Source organism: Electrona antarctica (assembly GCF_951216825.1).
Source record: "Electrona antarctica genome assembly, chromosome: 4".
Classification (NCBI taxonomy): Eukaryota; Metazoa; Chordata; class Actinopteri; order Myctophiformes; family Myctophidae; genus Electrona; species Electrona antarctica.
The window spans coordinates 12,799,930-12,812,345 of NC_136809.1; the positions used below are offsets into that span (position 1 = coordinate 12,799,930).

Sequence of the window (12,416 nt, forward strand, 5' to 3'; positions counted from 1 at the left end):
TGTGAACACAGAGGAACTTGAAGCTGCACACTACAGTGTGTCTAGAGAGAGTATTATTAATACTTAAAAAATTAGGAATTTAAAAAAAAATCCAAAAAGGTAGCACATCCAAAAATGTAATAAATGGCAGACAAAGTACTCACATTTCCATTTCTTTATTGGCACACATCAAAAAGGAACGCTTTCGCGTTTCGGCTATGCAGTCTTCATCAGAGCAGGCTGCATAGTCGAAACGCATAAGTGTTTTGTTTGTGTGGTTTCATTTATACTGTAGTTTTTCACGGTGGGGTAAATAAAGAGCCCTTGTGAATCAGTTGGAGCGTTGTCTATTCTGCATCAGATGAAGATTGTTTAGGAGCAGTTTATTTATCATTTATTTGTGGTGGTACTTACATTTGTAGGTCGCGTTTTCCATTCGGACAGAGAGCAGGGCTGCACAAGGCAATCGAGTATAGATCGGCATAGACTCGCTCTTGAGGGCTTTATAAGCCACTTCCACTCAAGGCTGCGTGATTTCGGACGGCACTCAATATGGTGCAGCCTCGCGTGAACGTGCATACCGAGTGCAAGTGTGTAGGGAGAGTGGCGAGGAGGCGGTTTCAAAAAGGGCCCAGGGGTCTATACTTGGAGACACCTGCAAGTGTGTCGACGCCATTAAAAAAGGGTTCTTCCGTTCTATGGCATCACTCTGAAGAACCAGTACCAGTACCAGTGGACATTTTTGAGTGGTGCAAACCACTCCAACAACTGGCTACTCCAACAACTGGCTTTGTTAGTACCCGTGTGTGTTTGTGCCTGTACAGGTGAGCATGGTTGCTATGGTTAGTGTGTGACGTCACTGCACCACTCAGTTCACACAGGTGTGATTTTTATTTTTTGTGTAGCATGCCTCAGGGTCTAATTCTTTGTTTTGGTACGCTTGAGAGACTAAGGGGATTTGGTTGGAGTTTCAGTCCAAGTCCACAGCTTGTTCTCCATCTCTCTCCCTAAAGCACTGTCCGCAATGGCTGTACACCAACACTGGATTGTTTTGTCTAACTCGCATATTGGACTGTACTACTGTATAATCACTGTCTTTCTTTCTTTCTTTCTCTTTCCTCTCGCCTGGCATAGCTAATGCTATAAATATTTAATGCTGCAATCCATAACTTTTCTTAGTGAATAAAGTGTTATTTTAACCAATCTGTATGGTAGAGTATGTTGATACAATACTAACACAACTGCGGCCGGTGGTTGTATTTGGTCTCACTGCTCTTCTATTGAGAAATAGATCCTATTGTCATGTAGGAATACTATAGTGGTACTGTACTGCCTGCAGGTCAAATTTCTCCCCTGAGCAAGCAGGTGTGCTCTATTGACATTGTGGCACTCCCGCAGGGTACAAAGGTTCAAATCCCGGCCGGGTAGGACATGATTTTCAGGATGTGATACCAATTTATTTATTCATACAGGATAAAACAAGTGCAATTTGAAGTGATGAAAAAATAAATGAGCCGACAAAATTGGTACACTATAAAATTGAGGCTGATAAATGGGTACTCTCCTCTGATTGGGTGAAATTGGCAACCTACCTGAAATTTTATTTTCTCGTTAATCAAGTGCTGGAGAGACAGGGATGCCGCTGTGACAGAACAAACAATCTGTGTAGGCACTAGGCAATGCAGAAAATTTGACAAGAGAAAAAACCTTTTGAATAAAATATCACAGCAACATAATGACAGCAACAGAACATTATTGTAAGCGCTTCACATACTTCCTTCAAAAGGTCCTGCACTCTGAAACAAACGAAAATAATTGCTCATTTGCTCTTCAGGGAAGAAATTGTGGATTATGGGCCCGAGTGACTATACTGTACTTTACACCTGCAATGACGTGGCTTCCCTACTGTGTTGAATCTGTTTCAGGCTCATATCCATGCCTCCAAATGCTTAATTCTCAAAATAAACAGAACACCCAGAGCCAAATCTGCCTTAATCTCCCCTACTGATATACTCACAACATATTTCCAGCCATTATAATTCATTACAAAGCATACAAAAACATTACAGTAACAAACACCAGGAAGGACGGCTCATAAACTGCTCATCTAAACAGAAAAATCACACCCGTGTGAACTGAGTGGTGCAAGGTCTTATATAGCCTGATCAGCTGTGGTCACTGACGTAATGTCTCATTCCGGCCAATCACAATGCACCATGCTCATTTTCTGGTACGAACAGACACGTAAACTAACAAAGCTGAAATCACACCCGGGTGAACTGGGTGACCATAGCAACCATGCTCATTTTTTGGTACGAACAGACAGACACGTAAACTAACAAAGCCAGTTGTAGGAGTGGTTTACACCACTCAAAAAAAGGGAGTATGATGGCTTTACAGAAAGCATGCTGGAATGCTTCAAAATGAAGATGCATAACACTTTAGGCAATGGCTTCATAGTTATCTACCTGTTCTGGCTTCCTTCAACTCCTTTTCTGTATACAAACTAGATGCAGAGCGTGCATTTCCCGTCCGTTGGTTCATCACGCCCCCATATGTTCATGCCTCGTGACATCATCAGAGATCTCCTATGGGCATAATATGTAGTCGCAACGTAAACAACATCGCCAGGGGACCTTCCCCATATATGGGAAGGCCATTTCACGCCTCCATGTGTGGTCACGCCTTGTGACACCACGTGACATCATGGAGACCCTTAGATCTCCATATATGGTTGTCAGTCCATCACGCCTCGTGACATCACACGCATTCTGACATCATCAAACCATCATCAAAAATTAAGGCCCGGCCCTACCTGGGCCCTCATCAAACCCTGTACACTCAAGACACTGCCCTCAATGCCACCCTTAGATCTCCATATATCGAGCTGACCTGTTATGACATTCCATATGTTGATCTGACCTCATCAAACCCTGTACACTCAAAGACATGCTCCATTATTGGCCAGACCTCATCAAACCCTGTACACTCAAGACACTTCCCCCACTGCCACCATTAGATCTCCATATATGGAGCTGACCTGTTCTGACATTCCATACTGTATGTTGATCTGACCTCATCAAACCCTGCACACTCAAGACACTCTCCATATATGGCCAAGTACATAATTCATTCCATATGTTGATCTGCCCCCCTCATGCCAAAGCACCAGCGCTCGCCCAGCAGTCTGCCGTCACCCAGGCGGATGCGTGCACTCTTCTCGCCCTCAGGGCGTCTTACTGGTTGAATAGAAATGTATTGAAAGGAGTGGGTAAGTTTTAGCTGAGTACAAGGCTGGGGTAAATGCTGTATTTGCATGCACATTATGAGCACAGCTTCTTTCACTGCAAACACTCACCTTCAAGTCTTTTCCGGTACAAAGATTACAAACTAAATGCAGACAACAAGTAACAAGTAAACAAGTACGTGTCTCGATGGAAACAAAGTTATTGAATAGAATTGTATTGAAAGGAGTGGGTAGGTTTCCGTTGAGTGCAAGGCTGGAGGAGATGCTGTAATCACATGCACATTTTGAGAAGCTGCTTTCCTGCCAACACTCATACATATTTTGAGTTTGAACAAACTATAGAAATGGAAATCACGCATAACAGCCAATGGGTATTATTTATTTAACCAGATTGACACTTGTCTTGTTTCATTCCTGTCTTAATGTGGGTTTATATACCATCTTGACATTTTGACATCACACGTCAGACACACACATAATTGAAAACTACTCAAGAACGTTTTTGGAATAATTCTATACAGAAGCACAAACTGTCCGTTCATCCAGGCATTTTTTATTGCCTGAGGATACTGAGGTCGACCATGGATGTCCACCAGTGATATAATCTATGTAGTCTATTAAATCCCCACAGCCTTATTCATTTACTAATACAAACAACAAGCAGACACCATTTTAAACGTTAAAGCTGCACTCAAGCCATTCAGCCACGGGCTCTATTCAACCCCTCGTAAAAAAATAACTACAAATAAAAAGATAACTTTTCTTAGTCAACTTTTTGAGAGTGAACCTTTTCAAAAAAATGCAGAAATGCACAGACCTTCATATTGTGTACTTTTTTGTTTTTGTGCAGCTTTTGAATACGTTGATCCCTCGCTATGCACCCGTCTCTGAGCCGATCAGGTGTGCATAAGACTTTGTTTCCTATGAGTGTGAACCTTAAAAGAGCATTTGATCAACTCTTTAATATAATACTTTTGAATAGATTAACATTTCAAAACAAAGTGAACGGTGAACAAAATGGTACAGTAGTTCCGCTGGCATTTGAAAAAGTGGGTCAGCACTCGGAACTGTAGTCATTCACTTATATCTGTATAGATTGCTCTGATCTGTTCTGAAATCTGAAAGATAATATCAGTGTATATTAATATCTGTGTGTGCGTGCGTGCGTGCGTGCGTGCGTGCGTGCGTGCATGCATGCGTGCGTGCGTGCGTGGAGTTTTATGCACTCAGAGGAGTGTACATTTCTAGTTTTGCATATTTCTTTACTGCTGTTATAGTAATATGCAAGGTAACTGTTGTAGTACAGTATACACGATGTAGCTGCACATTATGGTTATGACTTGTTTGCACATTTCAATATAGCCTATTTTGTTTTACGCTGATGTTGAGTCTCCTTCTTATCTTAGTCTTTTACTATTGTTATTGATATGTTGTTGCACAGCATTTTGCAGACCTCACACACTTGCATTTAGCTGCTTGTACCTATGAGATGAGTTGTACAAACCCAGATGTACAGTATGAGTATGAGTTGTACAAACCTTGATTCTTGGCACTTTTGCATGATACTGATGTCCGATGAAGTAGGGCGCATAACAACATAAACATAAATACATAATATTAACAGATTAAATACAGCAACAATAACCTTATCAAGTTCAAGCCACCAAAATAATCTTCTAGCCAGAGCTTTCATTTAAACAACCATCCTCATTGCCATGAAAAAAGACACCATGGACTGCACTGTTCCAGAGGAGCTCTGTGATTTGTTACAACTGAATTGAGGTTACCGATTGGCTGTGTTCCAGTTCAGTTCTGGGGAAAGCCACAGATTGGTAGCAGTATGGGGACACTAAAGTCTGCTGTCCTCAATAATATAAAGGAAATCATATATACGGTCTAATACTAATAATCTGTCATTTTTTCAAACCAAAGACAATTGTGTACTTTCTCTGTTGTATAACAGGCAGTAACTGCATGCCAGGCAGAAACCTCTTATTTCCATGTTTCTTTTTCATAAATGAACGCCCTACTTGATCATACTACAGCGTCACACACTAAAGCATCACAAGTAGCAGATCTACAAGTTCGAAACACGGCGCGAAGTAACACATTGTGAGCTTGTAGATCTGTTACTGTACTTACCCTATTTTGGCATTTGAATCCTGAGAAGTAACACAATAATAATAATATAATATATAATAATATATATATATATATACAGTATATATAATAATATATATAATATACCTAAGGAATTAATTATGTATTGGCCATATATGGAGTGTCTTGAGTGTACAGGGTTTGATGAGGTCCGATCAACATACCTTTTGCCTGGCAGCACCACACCTATGGAACAGCCTCCCCATGGACTTGAGAGTGCCGCAGACTGTGGAAAAAAACGTTCCTGTTTCGGAAGGCTTTTTCGTGTTGAACCCTGTTTTTGACCTTCTATGATTGATTATATGTTTTAACCATGTAGCACTCTGGGATTCCCTGTGAATGAAAAGTGCAATACAAATAAAATTCATTATTATTATGTCAGAACAGGAAGGACGGGTGGGGAAGGATCAACATATGGAATTTCAGAACAGGTAGCTCCATATATGGAGATCTAAGGGTTTGAGGTCAGATGTAGAGTTGCTGGCCAGCTCCAGAATGCAGATCTAGGTGATGATACAGTCTTCTCCATGTATGGCTATCCAGGGTTAGATGAGGTCAGTGTCGTGATGTTCATATATGGAGATGGACATATATGGTGGCGTGACGTGTCACGCCGGCGTGAGGTCATGAGGTGTGACCATTATGGAGGGTGATGTCACAGTGATGTCACGAGGCGTGGGGTCACTAACTGACGGACGGACGGGAGATGCAGGTTTTCATAGTAAATGTGACCTACAGTCGCAATGATAATACTTTTACAAATATGACAAAAATTGGCCAGCTCTAATTGATGTGTTGACTCAAATGCCTTGATTCCCATTGCCACTCAGTAGACCGTGCCATGATGAGTGATTCCCATTGCCACTCAGTAGACCGTGCCATGATGAGTGATTCCCATTGCCACTCAGTAGACCGTGCCATGATGAGTGACACAGATGCATATCATTTAATTGTATCATTTAAGTTTGACACAAACCCATACGCTCACACATTGCCTACCTACTGTACAGGAACCTCCACACACCCAGCCCATGTTTACCAGGGGGAAAATTAATAAATAAAAAAGATGAATCACCATTTCCAATTTTCTAAACTACAAAGATTACACTCAGTAAAGTTCATACCTTTGCCAACACTGTGTAACTGCCAAGATACCTCATACCATCTTAGTGATGAATGAGTAATTCTGCTCTTGCCCTTGTCTGGGACCTTGTCCTTCGGTCTTTTCCATCAAAAGTTAATCATCTCTTCAACGCAGCCTACTGATCATCATTCCACTATCCGTTCTTGAGATACTTTGGTCACAGACAGAGAGAATGCGTGTGTACCGTACATTATTACATCATAGTGTGATATCACAGACATCAACATAACTCATTTTTAGCTGTTAGGGTCCATTTGAAACCCTCTCTCAGGGAACCCCGAGGGCTCACTGTACCTCACTTTCAGAACCACTGTTCTAGATATTCACAACATTTACACAACGACTCTACTCTAGAGACGTTTTGAGCTAAGAGCTGGGGTACAGTTGAGTGTTAAAAGTTTACAACCTGAAAAATGTGTACTGTATATAGTATGAGTTGGATCAGTTGCACATGAACATGCCTTTCATAAGCTCCTTATAGGCTTCTATTGATTCTCTTTACTCTGTAAACTTATATAGTAAGCTTGCTCACAATTCCTACCAACAATGGCAAAACAGAATGCATGACTCCTGGATGAGAAACTACATGGCTCATACAAATTCAGGCAATGGTAATCGTACAAAAAAAAATCACACCCGTGTGAACTGAGTGGTGTAAGGTCTTATATAGACTGATCAGCTGTGGTCTGACGTAATGTCTGACGTAATGAAATCACACCCGTGTGAACTGGGTGACCATAGCAACCGTTCTCATTTTTTGAGCACAGACAGACAGACAGACTAACAAAGCCAGTTGTAGGAGTGGTTTACACCACTCAAAAACTATCGTCTGTCTGTCTGCCTGCCTGCCTGCCTGCCTGTCTGTCTGTCTGTGGTCTATCCAGCCCTGCAGCTATCCATCTCTCCATCTGTTTGTTTATGTATTTACTCAATTCGATTCCAATGTAACTAAAATATTTTATAGAAAAAGCACCCCTGTGACATCTGACTGATTTTGGTCAGACAGCAGGCCTTAAACTATACCATCAATAACATGCTGTACTATTATGCTTTATTCGCACCTCCCAAGTGATGGAGCGAGCAAAATGGCATGAATGTATTGCTATCTCACCACAGTCAAAATACACTACTGTACAGTTGGAGGCCATCGATATTGTCCTTTTCTTTTTGCTGAGGTTTGCGTGATCTGCGCAAAAGGACAGTTAACCCATTTTGGGCGGGAACCCCTTTTGGTGTTTTAAACATTATGTTATAATTTAGCTATCGAAAAATAGCAGATCTACAAGCTCATAGCGCGCCACCGAGTGGCGCGCTACGAGCTTGTAGGTCTGCTATTTTTGAAAAATCGTGAAAATATTTATTTCAGAAAACTGGAGGATTTAGAAGGATTTTTTTTAAATTTTGAGGTCAGGCCTAAATGGGTCAAATGGTAAGGGACAATATCGGTGGCACCCAACTGTATGTGCTGTATGCAGTCTGTAATGTCTCCTCTTAGAGACTCAAGCGGCGTAATATACTGTTCCCAACGGTGCAGTGGTGCTGCTCGTGGTGGCCCCGTGCATGCTCCATATTGGGATCAGTCCCCGAGCACCTCAACAGCCCTTAATTCAGCTTTAATGTCCTGCAGAAACCATACTGTCCGTCTGATTCCTTATTGTGCTTCGTAGTCATCGCCACTTTCTCTCTCAAGAATGAACCATGCACAAAGTGTGAGAGAGATCTCATTGCAATTTCCCTGAAACCCCATTACCACTGAAGCAGCTCTATATATATACAGTAGTGGCCTTGACTAAAAAAATGGAAAGATATGAAATAGATGTCTTCCTCATTTTCCTCATAAGACCATGAAGTAGATTACAAATCAAATGAGAATTATGGGCACAGATATGGGTGGGCCCTTTCCCCATAGAGCGATCTAATTTCCCTCGGGCGGAGACTGCCGTTCCCTTTAAATGAGGAGGGCGTAGAACAGTATAGGCTCATGGAAAATGTACGTTTCTATAAGGAAGAGCGATTTGGTGGTTAGTACTGGTTATGATGGATCCGTGTGGAGTTTCAAGGGACCAGGCTGGCTAACGGGCTCATTCCCCCACTCTTAAATTATTAAAACCCATGGGCTCAGGAACATCCACATGTTTTTGCACTCGTCATATTTTATTTCAAAGTAGTCATTGGGAATGAATTAATAATTTACAGTGCTGGGTCCCAAGATATTCCGCAATGGTTCATTTGTGTTGCCAGCCAGATGACCATCTCTTGTTCTGCCACCAGGAGACTTTAGAAGCTTTCAGCAGTGGCGTGCACAGACATTTAGAGGGGCAGGTGCTCAAGTGAAAAAAGGGCACCTTGTGCAGCGCGTGGAACCGGCCGGTTGCCTTAATCCATTTTGGGCGGGAACCCCTTTTGGTGTTAGCATTATGTTATGCTTTAGCTATTGAAAAATAGCAGATCTACAAGCTCATAGCGCGCCACCGAGTGGCGCGCTACGAGCTTGTAGGTCTGCTATTTTTGAAAAATCAAAAAAAAGAAAGAAAAAAAAAAGTTTTTTTTTTCTTTTTTTTTCAAAAGGGCACATTGCCAAAAGGGCAGGGGGTGCTCTAGCACCCCCTAGTGTCTATCTGTGCACGCCACTGGCTTTCAGAACTGTTAAGGCATAGGCGGGTATATATACCAGTGGTTGCCAAACGGCGAGTTGGGGACATGTTTTTATGGATCACAAGTAAATATCATTTTTTAAACGTTTCCTACAATTAGTAAAAAAAAAAAAAATAGGGAAAAAAAGTCTAAATGGCAGATCTACGTTCTACGAAGCTAGCAATGACGTGTCGTGAGGTTGTAGATCGGCTATTGTCACTATTAAATGGGACTTAAGTTCATTCATAATGTATTTTTCAACTTTGGGTCCCGGGGAGACACCAAATCTCACCTCTAACACATGGAACTCACTGGAAGCATCACGGTAGCAGCTAGCAGTGAACACTATTGTCTGCTGTCTACACTGGCAGTGCTTCTGCTGGCCAGCCTGGCCTGTGCCTACCCTACAGTATACAGGAAATATCTTTCCACACTGAATTTACCTTTGATAACGATTAACCAATTATTAAAGTGGTTTTATTTAGTTGAGGGCAAAACCTGTTGAAAAGCAACAATCTGAACCATCGTACAAAATGAATGAATACATATTTGAGTGGGGAAAATGCAGGTGGACAAAGCAATAGTCAAGCTATTTACAATTACAAATCTATACATTATCAGGTATAATCATATTGAAATCTGTAGCCCCTGCAGCTGGAACATCACAGCCTACTGTATATCTGTATGTCGTGCAAAGCTTTCCCAGGTGAATGCAGCACACAACTGGGTTCATAAATTATTGTTTCTCCACGTCCAATAAAGACGTTCAACACACACCCTTATTTTGTATGTACTGTATCTAACCACTAGTTCAATTTTTGTCTCATTGTGCTGCCTATAATGTTTGAAATGTAACCCTAAAGAATTAAATCAAGTCAATGCCAATGTCAAGTCAATCAGTTACCAGGTTATCACTTTCTGGCAGAAAACAGCCTGTCTGTCTGTCTGTCTGTCTGTCTGTCTGTCTTGTTTGCACTGCGTGAGTTTGCTGTACTGTATCTGGCCCTGGCAGTTAAATTAACTCTTTGACTTGTGTTCAGCTTTGCCACACTTGAATCTGAAATAATGTTTTTCTTCACACAGATCTACAGACTATGGGTCCACATATGAGAGAATGAACGACAAAGTTGGATACAAGACTGTCCTGAGTTATCTCTACGTCTGTCCAACTAACAGGAGAAAGGTGAGACATAATGTAGTGTTTTTTGATTGATTGATAACTTTATTCGACAATAAAATGCAAACAGTACAGGGTACAGTCAAAGGCAAGCACATTTGGTCCAAAAGGACAGCACCGAAGAAAGACCTTGCGGTCTTGTTTCCATTTGGGTCCAGTGGCGTGCACAGATAGACACTAGGGGGTGCTAGAGCACCACCTGCCCTTTTGGCAATGTGCCCTTTAGAAAAGAAAAAACATTTATTTTGTACAGTGTACACTGTACAGTATGTGGACCATGGTGACATTGATCAATTCTTGATAAAAAAGCTTCTAATATATTATTTAGGCCCCAAAATCTATAAATCTCACACTATATTATTAAGGCAATCGGCCGGTTCCACGTGCTGCACAAGGTGCCCTTTTTTTCACTTGAGCACCTGCCCCTCTAAATGTCTGTTCGGGTCCCATGCATTCATTCACAATAACAATACTGACAACAATAATAAATTGGGGGGGAGGTAAAGAGGTGGGGCAACACCTTCTCTCCCCTTGACCGGATGACAGTGACAGGTGAATTTTCAGCCCTTTTTAAAGGAAGCTAAGCGGGACGTTTTAACTTGCCTCTCCCGACATTTGTGTTACCGATGCAAGGCTGAGCTCAAACGATTATCTGCCCAAATTATCCTGTAGTGTGAGGGGTTTGCAGACATAACCGTAATGTCACCCACTGGATTGAAGACTCCCCGATTTTGAATTGTAAATATCAAACATGTTTGCTATTCATGACTTGAAATTGGGTAGTGTGAAAGGCACGGTGATGGAAAGTGGAGCAGAAGTGAAAGGCAATGACAGCAAACTGACCGGGAAGTGCAATAGCTGAGGATACTTGTCTATAAATTCACCTCAGCAGAAATGCAATCAATGTGTAAATACGAAAATAATGCATCAAGTCTCACAAAGTTGTGTGACCTGAGATCAGATTCTAAAAATGTCTTCTACATCCTGACAGTTTTCTGAAAAAGCTATGTTTCTATGTCAGTCGTTCTTCGATTTTTCAAAAATAGCAGACCTACAAGCTCGTAGCGCGCCACTGACCCGTATCTTCTCCATCCGTGAAGATATGAATGTTTAACTACGTCTAAAAGTTTGGTTGTGCATATGAGATGTATGTTCCAGCACGGAAAAAGTTGGAAAGTGAGGAATAAGGGCATAATTAATGTTTGGGTGAGTGAAATTCAGCACATTTGTGCTTTCATGTTTGATATCACTTTTGATATCAAGTTTTACTGAGATGTCAAGGTCCTATACAAAAGCTAAAGTATAAAGTCTTAATTAAGTAATGAAAAAATTAAGGAAAAAAACAATATATATATATATATATATACCAGTAAGACACCTTAATATAGGCGAGAGCGACCGCAGGGCTGAGCCATTCTCCCGGAATAATGTCACTTCATTATGTCAAGCACTGTCATTGAAGTTTCATTTTAAATTGTCTCATATAAGCAGGGGGCCACATTATTATTTTGGGCTAGTACTCAAAGGAGCACCTGTACGTATCCTGCCACAACGTTATCGCTGCTTTCACACGGGCAGATGCAAAAGATACAAAGATGCAAAGCTGCACAGTGTATTTGTAGTCGTAGGATCCCACTAGCAGCAGGTGTCCGTTTATCATTAGCACAACCACAAACGTCCAACACGATGAATTACTCACCTAATGCTGCAGGTTCCATGTTTAATTGACAGATCATGCATGCAGGTTTTCATAATGTAAACAGCCTATGGTCGCTAACGTGGCGACTAGCACTTTGACAGCTCATCCATCGTAGCTTGTTTACAACTGAAACGGACTTCCTGTGCAGAAACATCCTCATCAAAATAAGAGCCACTTGTAATGATTAGTCAACACTAGTTTTTGTGTACTTAAAAGATGTGCCTTTTGACTGCCTGTCAGCAAAGACAAAAACTATCTTTATAATCTTAATACTTAGGCACAAACCAACTATTTTATAAGAACAATATTGATGTAACTAAGAGATTCAACGAGTTAGCTATATTTTATATACAGAGATTTAGAAGGAATAAGCAAA

General features: G+C 41.2%; 1 protein-coding gene across 2 annotated transcripts in view; it reads left to right on the top strand.

The window, feature by feature from the left end:
* Positions 1 to 12,416, top strand: part of sorcs3a (sortilin related VPS10 domain containing receptor 3a) — a 176,463-nt gene that overhangs the window by 25,947 nt on the left and 138,100 nt on the right. For both annotated transcript variants that reach the window (XM_079499905.1, XM_079499904.1), the window contains one exon: positions 10,248 to 10,347. In XM_079499905.1, coding sequence (XP_079356031.1) covers positions 10,279 to 10,347 — 69 coding nt within the window. In that variant the 5' untranslated portion in view covers positions 10,248 to 10,278. The remainder of the gene's footprint in view (positions 1 to 10,247; positions 10,348 to 12,416) is intronic.